At 42.7% G+C, this 13,052-nt stretch overlaps 1 protein-coding gene across 1 annotated transcript in view; it reads right to left on the bottom strand.

The window, feature by feature from the left end:
* The window catches only part of LOC138167949 (gasdermin-D-like), a 52,306-nt gene extending 40,124 nt beyond the window's left edge, over positions 1–12,182 (bottom strand). The window contains exons 1-3 of the mRNA XM_069096910.1: positions 11,948–12,182; positions 9,303–9,584; positions 8,563–8,749 (exon numbers count right to left, since the gene is read on the bottom strand). Of these exons, the coding sequence (XP_068953011.1) occupies positions 8,563–8,749; positions 9,303–9,584; positions 11,948–12,167 (689 nt within the window). The 5' untranslated portion in view covers positions 12,168–12,182. The remainder of the gene's footprint in view (positions 1–8,562; positions 8,750–9,302; positions 9,585–11,947) is intronic.
* Positions 12,183–13,052: the final 870 nt, after the last annotated feature.

Genomic DNA, 13,052 nt, shown 5'->3' with positions numbered 1-13,052 from the left:
ATTCTGCAGTTCCTAGCCCAAGCCTTGGATATTAGGTGGGAGTTTCATACTCCCTGGTACCCTCCCAAATCTGGTAAGGTTGAAAGGATGAGCCAAGAAATTAAAAGATAGCTCAGTAAATTGGCTTTAGAAACTCAGTTGCCCTGAACAAAGTGCCTGCCCCTCTCCCTCCTCAGAATTAGAACAAAACCCCAAAGAGTTATAGGACTGTCTCCATGTGAACTCCTCTTTGGACATCCATATTCTGGAAACACCATGGGACACAAAAACTGGCATCCTATATTAGAAAGTAAAGATAAGTTTTTGAGAAATTATGTATATTCCTTGATAAAACATTTGACTGTATTGCAGCAGAAGGAACTGATTGCCCAGGCACTGCCATTGGGATTTCCAGTCCATAAATTCCAGCCTGGTGTCTAGGTCCTGATCTGGACTTGGAAAGAGGAAAACCTTACCCCTTCTTGGGAAAGGCCTTTCCAGATCCTGTTGACAGCTGACACTTCAGTAGGAAGGGAAAAGAAGGGTTGGACTCACCACACCAGAGTAAAGAGACCTGTTGAATCTCCCACCACATGGACAATCGAGTCAGCTAAGCCTGAGAATTTGAAAGTGCACGTCCAACACAGTCATGGCCCTCCCATTGGGTGCATACATGAGCCCTGAACATTCTCCCTCCAAGTGAGAGTCCTAATTGCTGCGTGTATCTTTGTTTCTTTCTGGCTTGTGATTATCTTGGTATTTGGTATCTTTGCTTGTGTCTCTGTTCCCCTACATCACTGCTTTGCTTGTAACCACAGTGTATCACCATGGGGATTTCCCTAACTCTTTTATTGCTGTAGTCTATCATTCCTGCCTTGGTATCAATACCTCAAACAAGAGAAAGGAAGAAGTTTGAACAATTGATGGAAACTATAGCCCAGAATTTTAACCTAACTAACTGTTGGGTCTGTGGTGGGCCTCACAGGTTATCTCAGTGGCCATGGTTCCCTGTCCCTCTAAAACTGGAATGGCTCCTTACTACTAAGGCTGTAGTTAGCAATAACACAGGTCTCTGGAAAGATGGGGAGGAACACGCCTGGCCGATTACTGAAGAGAGAAAAGGAGTATTCTGTATAAATCCAACTCAAGGGGGAGGGGGTTGAATTAGGGAAGAGTCGTTGCAAATGGACCTTGACTGGGATTGAGATATAATTGCACTGAGATCTTGCAGGAATGGACTGAAAAGGACACTGGAGATGTTAGAATTCTTCTGTCAGATTCCAAAAAGTTAGAATTTCAGGAGAAGGGAGTACAATGCAATGTAGCAAGGGGTATTCTCAAGGTCCCTTATGTAGACCGGGAATGGATCAATGAAGCTAATAAGGAAGGGGATTATCTATCATATTTTTGGAGCATGGATGATTTAGCAAAAGATGTTTGCACAGTGGAGTGCCAGAGGAATGAAGAAGAAGCCTATGGACATTGGTGTGAGAAGCTTTCAAAGGATAAGATGAGATAAGGGACTGAGTGAAGTAAGTGAAAGCATTCTCATAAAATAGAGACATTGCTCTAAACTCAGGCTGGGCTTCTGCTGTGAGGAGGCCCAAGTTTCACTTTCCAGTAGACCACCTGATCTCTGGGAAACCAAAACTTACCCCTCCCCTGCTATCACCCACTGCCAAATAAGGTAGTAAATGCTTTCATCCAGTTTTCATTGCTTGAAAATTGTTACCTTGTTCTTTCTATCTGGGGTAGATTCCCACACTAGATTGGGAGGCTGAGCTCTCAACCAATGAGGGTAAGGTCAGTGGGAGAGGTGGTCTGTGTTAGGGTATATGACCAAGTTTTGTTTTCTGCAACTTGCCTCCTTCCACTAGTCTGTCTTAGTGGAGGTGACACCCCTTTCTCATGAGAATTGAATAAATGCTTTCTGTTCCTACTTTGAGAAGCCTCTGAGTTTTTGATTAAATTTTGGGTAGGGGTTTTCCTCACACACTATTCTTTGACCATTTATTGGGGAATGACATGTATTCTTATAAATTTGATTCGGTTCTCTATATATTTGAGAAATGAAGCCTTTCCCATTAACATTGACTGTAAAAACTGTTGCAAGGCTATCTGTTTTCCTTCTAATGTTGGTTGCATTGGATGTTTTTGTACAAGAACTTTTTAATTTAACATAATCAAAATTATTCATTTTGAATTTCATAATGTTCTCTCATATTTTTTCCTAAATTCTTCCCTTCTACATATATTTGACAGGTAAACTATTGCTTACTCTGCTATTGTGCTTATTATATCACCCTTTACATCTAAATCGTGTACCCATTTTGACCTTATCTTGATATAGGGTGTGAGATGTTGGTCTACGCCTAGTTTCTGCCATACTATTTTAGTTTTCCCAGCACTTTTTGTCATATAGCAAGTTCTTATCCCAGAAGCTAGAGTTTTGGCGCTTATCAAATGCTAGATTAGCATAAGTCATTAACTATTGTGTCTTGTGTATGTAACCTATTCCACTGACCCATCACTTTATCAGCCAGTACCAAATAGTTTTGATGATTTCCACTTTATAATATAATTTTAGATCTGGTATGGCTAGGGCACCTTCCCTTGCATTTTTTTTTCATTAATTCCCTTAATATTCTTGACCTTTTGTTCTTCCAGATGAATTCTGTTATTATTTGTTCGAGCTCCATAAAGTAATTTTGGTACTTTGATTGGTATGACACTGAATAAGTAAACTAATTTAGATAAAATTGTCATTTTTATTATATTAGCTCAGCCTATCCTTGAGCAATGAATATTTTTCCAATTGTTCAAATCTGACTATGTATGAAAAGTGTTTTGTAATTGTGTTCATATAGCTCTTGGGTTTTCTTGGCAGGCAGACTCTCAAATATTTTAATTTGTCTACAGTTATTTCAAATGGAATTTTTCTATCTCTTGTTGCTGGGTACTTTTCTATTTTTTAACCAATATCAAATGATTTTCTTGATTATTGCATTATATTAGAGTTGAGGTCTGGAAGTGCTATTCTTCCTAAGATTTTATCTTTTAGAAATTATATCCCTTTATCTTCTAGATCTGTTCTTCCAAATGAATTTTCTTGTGATTTTATCTTGCTCTGTTAAAAATCCCTTTTGGTAATTTAGATGACATAGCATTAAATCTATAAATTAACTTTGGTAGTACTGTCATGTTTATTACATTGGCATAGCCAAGTTATGAACACTGATTAGTCTTCTAATTACTTGAGTTATTTCTTTAGGGTTAATTTTGTAATTTAATCTATACAAGTGTCAAATGCTTTGGCTTAGAGAAAATTTGGGGAGACACCACTTTCACCTGGGTAGATCGATCAGGAAAGGCTTCACAGAGGAGAAAGGAGATTCAAAAGCAAGAGATTAAAAACAGAGGAATGAAGCCAGCCTTGAGGTCATTGACTAGGGTGGGACCTAGTCTTAAAGGAAGAAGGGGAGCCAGGGTACCTACTTCAAGAGACAAAGAAACAAATACTCTGGTAAGAAGGTTTAAGATGGATACCCTTATGATTAAGAAGGTGAATGGCCATTTTCTTCTACATAGGACAGAGGTATTTTCTCCTTAACATGTGTGGAGTACTGGGAATGGAGCTGCCTACTGTGGCCAGTTCCAAAACATGGTAGAAAAACAAAGCACAATCATTAAAATTGATCAGAACTCTGAGTCAATGATTTTGATCTATGTGGGAAATGAATGCTACTGCCCCTTTTCTCTTGGAGTGACTGTAACAAGTATGACTACAGGGCTCTAGGTAAATGAGGCAGGGACCCAGGTGGTGTTTTGTTCCTCCTTCTAGTTGGCATGACAAATTTCTTCAGTGACGTGTGCATCCTGTACGTGAACACCTGGTTATTCAACTGGTGCCAAGTGTCAGCTCAGAGATGGATGCCTGCACATGCATTTATTAAGTACTTACTATATGCCAGGCTTCATACTAAACACTGGGGCTACTGATACAAGCAAAATGAGAATGCTTGCTTTCAAGGAGTTTACATTCAAATGGAGAAAGGCAACAACCAAAAGGGAGTTCAAAAGGACCCAGGGAGGACCCAGGAGGGGCATGGTGTTAAAGTCAGGGGACTGCTTAGAAGGCAGCTCTTCAGACATGTGAGGGGACACTGAAGCAGGCTAGAGACAGTACAAAGGCTCCTAGACTTCAGGAATATTGTCAGTTCTAATTATTATTTACCCTGTGACAACCCCAAATTGTTTCTGCTGTAAGTTCCATGAGGGAGGAAATTCATTTTATCTAATTCCAGGATAGTATAGGCTCTGAACACAGAGTAAATGCTTAATAATTATTTGTGGGATTTAGTTGTTCTGGGAAAATACCTGACTCTATACTCTGTATTTATTTCCTGTGATGCCCTTTGGATTACATGACTTGGAATCTCATTCCTATGACATTGGACTTCTGGGGGCTCAGTCAGAATTCTTCATTTTGGGTTATTTTTTGCTGCCTTCTCCAGAATTCATCCACTCAATGGTCCTGAATGCCCCCACCAGAGGAGGTTTCAGACTCCTTGACAAAGATGAAGGGGACCTTGGTCAGGATGGCAACATCTGATAAAGAAGGGAAGAATATCCTCCCAGTTCAAGGAATGAATAGCAGTGCATTATGAAAAAATACTTCAAATCATTAATAACGAGAGAAACACAAATTAAAGCAGTTCTGAGGTCCTAGCTCATACCTATCAGACTGGCAAAAGGGGAGAATCACAAATATTGGAGGAACTGAAGGAAAATAGGCACATTAATATCCAGTTGGAGGAGCTGTCAATTGGTATGGCCCTTCTGGAAAGCAGTTTGGAACTATGCCCCTAAAGTCATTCATTTGTGCATACTCTTTGACCAAACATCATCACCTCTTAGTCTATAATTCCCCAAGGAGACTTTAAAAGATGGAAAGAAATGATTCATACAAAATCATTTAGAGCACTTCTTTTTCATAGTGGTAAAGAACTGGAAACTAAGGGAAAGTGGGTGCCATCACTTGAGGAATGGCTGAATAAGCGGTGGCATATGAATGTCATGGAACATTATTGTGCCCAAAAAATGATGAAAGGGACAATTTTAATGAAACTGCGAAGACTTGTGTGGACCGATACTGAGCAAGAACAAGAAGAACACTTTACAAAATAACAGCAATTGTGTAAAAACAGCAACTTTTGAGAGACTTAAGGATCATGGCCAACACAATGATTAATTTCAGAGGCCTGACGATGAAGCATACTGTACATTTCCTGACAGAAGGGTAATAAACTCAAGGTACATTGTATGGGCACTGTGTATAGGGAACCTCAGAGTGGCTCTTGGATGTTTCTGCCTCTGGTCCCAAAGAAATGATCACATGGAATGAGGCCTTTGGTGGACCTCCTGCCTTCCCAGTCAGCCCCATTCTTACCCACTTCTCCCAAGACCCAAAGCTGCTCTCAGAAGACTGTCACTGGCAATCCCTGTAAATCTCTCACATTAGCCAGCAATAATCAGAGCCACCATTTCTCTGACACTTAAGGATTTCAAAAGGCTTCCCTCAAAACAACCCCCATTTTATGAATGGAGAAAGTGGAGCTCAGTTAGTGATACTTGACCTTGTGCAAATCCCTTCAGTCCCATGAGACTCAGTTTCCTCATCTGTCACATGAAGATTGGAATAGATGTCCCTTTCAGGGCAGTCAGGTGGCACAGTGGGCAGGGTGCTGGGTGTGGAGTCTGGAAGACCTGAGTTCAAATCTGGCCTCAAACACCTGCATGTCACCTAATCCTGTTTGTCTCAATTTCCTCATCTGTAAAATGAGCTGGAGAAGGAAATGGCAAACCATTCTAGTATATGTGCCAAGAAAAACCCAGATGTGGTTGGGAAGGGTTGAAAGTGACTGAAACAACTGAACAACAAGAAATTCCCTTTCATCATGAGATCTTTTGCTATGCTAGATGCTGTGCTGAATGATTTACTACTAACTAGTAAGTGATGGGGCTCCTACTCTAGACTGCACTGAACAGGAAGTATAGACAGCCTAGTAGCTAAATAGTTTACCCAGGAAAGTAGGTGCATCACCAGGAACCCACCAGCAATCATCAGGAAGCTTCCTGATTGGCTGAGAATGGGTTTGGAATTTCAAAATACCAGAATACCTGGTGGGCCAATCACAAATGAGTGTAATAAGGATGTTTCAGTGGGGAAACTGCCTTTCTGCCTTCCCAGGCTCACCCTCAATCCATAAGGATATGTCTGATTGTTGCCTAGATTCTGAAACTGTTCCCCTTCCTATAGCGTCCTGTAGAATTAGCTAATAAGATCTTTCTCTCTCCCTCTTTTATGCAAAGGGGAGGGGGATCAAAAGTGTGATAAAAAGCTTTCCTCCCACACTCAAAACAGAAGAAGTCTATCTAGCACAGGGGACAATGTGCTAGCTTTAAGGGCAATTTCTCTGTGCCTCAGTTTACTCATCTGTACAATGAAGGGACCAAACCAGATGATACCTCAATCAGTTCCCTTCCTACTCTAAATCCTGGGTCCTATGATCAACTCCAGAGGTCATAAAGAGAAAATACTTTTCTCCACAGCAAGCCCCTAATGAAAACATTGCACACCCCTTTTTTAAACATCTACCTGCCTAAAAGGAGCTATACTTTTTAAATGACTCTATACTGGGCAGCCAAGAGAGGGCAGCAGCTTCTAGGTTTTCAGCTCCTTTTCTTGCTTTAAACTGAGGCTCAAAGGTAAGCTATTTACCCATTCTCTAAATCCAGTGCCCTTTCCCCTGGATCATCTCTCCAGTGCTGACAGGACATCTACCCCCAGAAGATCCACTGATACCTCAAGCTCAACCAGTCACAAACTGAGCTCATTCAACTGTAAACCAGATCCCTTTTTCTGATTTTCCTCTTTCTCTCTGTACCAGCTCTGTTCACACAGTCTCCTGTGTTGACAACCTAGGAGTTATTGCTGGCTCTCCACTCTCTCATGTCTCACATCTAATCAGTGAGTAAGCCCTGTTGATTCCATCACCTTTTACATCTGTCCCCTCCTCTCTTACAGGCCCTAATTACCACCTACATGAACTAACCCAAATGCCTCCAAATAGGCCATCCTGTCTCCTGCACCATCTTCCTCATCTGTCAATCAGGTCAGGTCATTCCTCTGCTCAAAAGTCTTCAATGACTCCCTACCACCTATTAAATACAGTTCAAACTCCTCTGTCTGACATTCAAGACCTGCCACTGATCTGAGACCCATCTACCTTTCCTTTCTTACTTCACAGGACTCCACTCCACGATCTTTCCATTCCATTCAAACAGGACTGTTTGAAACTTCCCTCAAAAAGGTAAATCAAAACAAACCAGAGGTTTCACCTTCCACCAAGAAAGTTGGCAAAGATTACCAAAAATAGAAATGAGCAAAGTTAGATCGACTATGAAAAGACAGGCAGACCAAGATGACTGAAGATGGTGCCATGTACTTGTTCAGTCTGTCCGGAAAAACAATTTGGAATGAGGATAAAATGTTCACATCTTTGACCTGGAGGTCCCACTGCTCGGCATGTGTGCCCCATGGAGGTTAAAGGCAGAAGGTCATATTCATCCCAGCACTTTTTATGGTAGCCAAGAACTGGGAAGAAAGTAGAAGCCTAAACAAATTGTGGAACCTGAAGGTGTGAGTGTGAGAAATAAGAAGTGGAAGAATTCAGAGAAACATGGGAAGGCTTCTATGAACTGATGCAAAATAAAGTAAGCACAAGCAGGAAAAGAATATACACAATGGATATACTGGTATAAATGAGAAGAGCAAAAACAAAATGTAATACTGAGTTATTATAATGACAGAGTAAAATTGAATCTTTCTCCCTTTATTGCAGAGGTGGGGGACTATGGATATGGAACATTATATACACGGTCAGACTCAGCTGCCATGTTGTCTAGTTTTGCTGACCCTTTTTCTCCCTTATTTTGTGTTCTTTGTCACAAAGTATAGACTGCTACCTGGGGAGAGACATTTAGGAGTGGAGGTCATATAAAAATAAAAGATATCAATACATTTTTAAAAATACTGCCCCTTGTCTTCTTTGCTCATGTTGTACCCTATTCCTGAAATGTCTTTCCTCACTCTTTTAACCTCTTAAATTCCTACGCATTAAATAAAGTTAAATTCAAATGCCCTTTTCTCCAGTAAACCTTTCCAGATCTCCCCTTTTTGGGAATAACCTTCTTTCTTTGACCTCACTTTGTACCTTCCTTTTCTATTTATATATTATTGTGAATTGTTCTTTAAATAGACTATTCTCATCTCCCACTAGCCTGTGATGCCCAAGAGCCTGGGGACAGGGTCTTATCCAGGCCTCAGACAATACAGGACATTTGTGGAAGTTAATATGAAGTAAACTCAACCCTTTCCCATGGAAAACTCTTATTCTCTATTTCTCTCTGGTTGCCCCAGGGACACTTTCCTTTGCTCCTATTTTCCCTCTTCCACCTTGCCCCCAAATTCAAAGAAAAGTCTCTAGAGCTCTCAGCTCTTATCTTGTCCATTCTTCTCACCTTTCCTTTTGTAAGCAGTCCCAGGAGGTTGGAGACACGGTAAGAACCTTGACCTCGATGGTGGTTTTGTTTGACTCTGAGATCTGTGCTGAAATCTTCCCCTGAATAGAGGCTGTCACCTTCACAGTGCCAGACACCTTCCCATCCGCTTCATCATTAAAGTGGAATGGTCCAAGCTGGGTCACTTCTGGAGGGAGAGAGGCCAATCCTTAGCTAAAGTGAGAATTAAACCTGGCTGTCAGCAGGGGCCAGCATGGGATGAAGTAAAAACATCTGGTTCCCCAATCTTGTGTGTACTTCCCAAATCACAATAACTTACAGTTCTATAGCACTTTAAAACGTAAAAGGTGCTTTCTGCAGAACCAGTTTGTGAAATGGGGAGTACAAATATCATCATTCACATTTCACAGATGAAGAAACAGAGGCTCCGAGAATGTAAGTGACTTACCCTCAACCACATATCTAGTTAGTGGAAGGACCAGGGCTCAGACTCAAGTCTCTGGCTTGTTCCTGGACTCTACATTGCCTCTCCAATTCACCACACCTTCTATTTAGGATGGTGGGACAGAATGTTCTGTACATCACTGATACAGGATGGCATGTGGCCATGCAGCCAGTCCTAGGAAAGCTGTGTGTTCTGGCCAAGCCTGCTGTGCCCATTTCCCCTTCATAGTCCATCTCAGTAGCCTTCCCCAGTTCCTTCTCTCACCCTTCATCACCCTGCCCCCAGTGGACTGTACCTGGTTCTGGGGAGTTTGGATCCAGAATGTCCTTGAGAGTCAAATTGAGGCAAACATACTGGGACCTCCAAAACAAGGAGCTCCTGGTCTTCTTCCGGACCAGGGAGTAGGGACTGAAGTGGAAGGAGCTCTTGAGGCTGTCCACAGGGATCAACTCCCCATCTTTGCTCAGCTCTCGGATAATGTTCTTGGCAGCCAACACAAATGCAGAGGCCATGGTTGTTAGGAAGGACAAGGGAGGAGAGGGGACAGAAGGTAGTTGGTCTCTTTGACCCCTCGCTCCTGAAAGGATAGAGCAGTCAGTTTGAGGCTTCACCATGTAAGCTGTCAGACAGCCAGTCTGCCCCAAAACATTTATTATACATCTACCATGTGCCCGGCACTGTGCGAAGCCCTAGGCATACAATAAAAAGACAAAGACAGCCCCTGTCCTTGAACAGTTCAAGATGTAATGGGAGAGATGATGTACACACAACTATGTACTATATATGTGTGTGTATACATATATACATAGACATACAATATATATGATAAATTGGAAATAATGATCAGAAGGAAGGTTCTAGAAGGAAGAGGGATTAGGGAAAATCTTCCTGGAAAAAGTGGAATTTTCTCTGGGACTTGAAACCTGAGAAGCCAAGATAGGGAGCTGAGGAGGGAGAACATTCCAGGCATGGAGGACAGCCAGAGAAAACATCCTGAGCCATCAAAGAGTATAGGGCAGGGGGTAAAGTATAAGAAAATGACAAAGAGAAGGGACCTAGGTTGTGAAGGGCTTTAAATGCCAAGCAGAGAATTTTGTATTTGATCCTGGAAGGGTTAGGAAACTGCTGAGGTTTATGAAGTAGAGGGGTGATGTGGCTGGATCAGTACTATATAAATGTTAGCTATCATCATTTCATCATCATCGTTATTGTTATTGTTACTAATGATCTCTCCTTCCTCTGCCAAATCTGTAGCTGCTGCCTCAACTTCTTCACCTTCCTCTCCTCAACCCCTTGCAATCTGCCATTTGGTTTCACCCTAAACTGAAACATTCCTCTTTCGGGGAACAAATAAACAACGATCATTTGATTTGCTGACTGATGACTTTCTCAGTTCTCCTCCTTCCTGACCACTCCACAGCAACCACCCTTCCTCTTTCTGTGTGTTCTCTGCTCCTTCAGATTTCATGGCACTGCAAGGGATGGAGGAGTAGCAAACAATTATTTAGCTCTTATAATGAGTCAGGCAGTGTGTGCTAAGTGCTTTAAAATTACCATCTCATTTAATCCACTCGGCAACTCTGGGAGGTAAGTGCTCTTACTATGCCATTACATTTGACAGATGAGAAATCTGAGGAAGGCAGAGGCTCAAGATCACACAGCCAGTAAGTATCAGAGATCTGAATTGAACTCAGGGTTTCCTCATTTCAGGTTCAACATTCCATCTACTCTGCCACTTGGCTGCCTATAAAGGAGAAAGATTCAAGGCAAAAATTCTTAACTTTTTTGTGTCATGACTATCTTAGTGAAGCTTTTGGACTCATTACCAAAATACTGTTTTTAAATGCATAAAATGAAATACCTAAGTTTATGAGGGAAACTGGATATAACTGAAAATAAAGATGTAATTATTTCCCCTATTCAATTCCACACACCCCTTGAAATCTATGTATAGATGCCAAGTTAAGAACCTTTGGCTTAAAATGTGCTTCATGGTCAAGTGGAGTTTTTTAAAGGAGAGACAAAATCTGAGTATGTTTGTAGAGAGCTGGGATGAAGCTGGGTGATAGGGAGGAAGTGATGATGGGTAAGCAAGGGGCAAGCTCTGAGGGGAGAAAGGAAGGGAACTGAAGGAAAGGAACAAGTGAAGACAGAGATTGGGGCAAATCTCTGATGAACTGAGATCCCTGTGCTATAAAGGCTGAGGCTCCAAAGAGAAACTGACATTTCTTGATCATTATTCACTTGAAACTAAAGGAGGGACACACTTGGGGTACCTCAGAAACAGTGTAAATCAAAATGTCTGTGCCCTAAGCCAAGTCTTAACAGCAAAAGATTTGAGTTCAGGGGGGTTTCATCTTGGACTCTATTTTAAGGACCCTAATTTTTATATACTATGGGATCTCTAGAACAGCAGCCTAGGTTCAGGCAGCATGGGCCCCTTTGATGTTCCTGCCAGGCAGATGCAACCAGGGGAATTCTGGCTGCCCCCCAGAAGCAAGTTTTGAGGAAGAGGCGGAGGCTAACTCTGCCATCTTCTTCCTCTCTATGAGAAAGTGATCCCAGCCCCACTGCTAGAATGGGTGACAGGGGTGGAGAAAGAATGGAGCATGGTGGAGTCCCAGGAAACAGTTCTCTGAAGTCCTAGGATCAGGGTCAGAGGTAGAGAAACTGGTCAGGCTGCCTGTTTTCTCTCAGACTAGATTGCTAGGGAATCCCACCAGAGTAGCTATCCAGCCTTTTTAGATCTCTTGGCACACCCAAGAGGAACCAGGAGTGGGGAATGGAGCTATCAGCCCCAGGACTCTGGCTCATTTTTAATGCTCTGGGAGGGGTTGCGCAGCCTAGAGGCACCCAGCTGGCTCTTCCCCAGGCTTTTTTCTAGGGTGCCTTCCCTCCAGACCCCCTCTCCACTTTGTTTTTCTCCCTGCTGCAGCTTACCTTGGTGGCCTTGTGGTACCAGCGTCTGCAAGCGTGTGTAAGGGGTGCTGCCTGCCTTGTTGAATGGGGCGGTCCTGTGGAATAGGAGTGCAGTGTGGGATGGGGCTGACGGGTGGGATGAGGCTGCCTCCTGGAATGCTGCAGGCCCTGTGGGGTGGGGCAGCCTTGTGGGATGCTGCAGGCCCTGTGGGGTGGGGCGGCTGTGTGGGATGCTGTGCATCTTGTTTCAGAGAGAGGTTTTGTGAGCTGTTCTCCAGTTCCACCAAAACTGAAACTTCTTGCCATTTGCTCTCCTCAGGCTCCTTTTTTCTTGCCCCATTTCCAGAAAGGAAGAAATCAGATGTTATTGTGAGAATTGCCGTTTTCTGTCCAGGCTTGCCCAGTCTGACTGTCGATATAAGCCCCTGGCACTAGAGAGGGTTGTTAAAAGCATTTTTCTGAGCCAGTCTGTAACCTGCGGATGCCTGGGGCTGCACAAAACAGGCCAAGGCAGGGGAGAGCCATTAATCAAGTAGCTGAATTAATCACTTTTGCAGTGAGGAATGTTCCCATAGCTGAAGTAAAAGCACAGGTTCTATACTTAAATCACAAGTGGAGAAGGAGGAGGAAAGGTGGATGGCAAACAGTTGATTGATGGTTTCCCAGGAAAAACCCACAAATGTCTCAGTACAATTCTGGAGTCAAGTCTTTGAGGCTCTTGACCTCCTCCCCTAGAGGACAGAACCAGAGTCCTGTGAAGGGAACAGGCTCTACAATCTTTCGTTCCATTCCCTTAAGATCCAGTGATCGTGAGCGTTGTCAGTTTTGATGAATCAGTTTAAGCTACACTGTGAGCTCTGACTCTGGAGCCAGATAAGCAGCTCTTCAGAAACCTAATTATGAGCATATTCATAACATATATCATATCGATTAATATGGAAGTCATAATTCTCTTCTAAGGGTCAATGGGGAGAGTCAATGAGGCGAAGTCTAGACTGTCCACTTCCTCTGCTCTGCCCCGCCCCCTTTCCTCTTGTTTCTCCACCCTCACTCCTCCCCACCCACTTCTACTTTTGGCAAAGTAGGGAAATAGCAAGGAGAGAGGATCTTTCACTTCCTACTTATT

Source organism: Petaurus breviceps, unplaced genomic scaffold (assembly GCF_028583685.1).
Source record: "Petaurus breviceps papuanus isolate PSGF00001 unplaced genomic scaffold, PetGlider_PUasm1.0 339, whole genome shotgun sequence".
NCBI lineage: Eukaryota > Metazoa > Chordata > Mammalia > Diprotodontia > Petauridae > Petaurus > Petaurus breviceps.
Note: the sequence above shows the minus strand (reverse complement) of the source record. Positions and strands in the feature narration are given on the sequence as shown.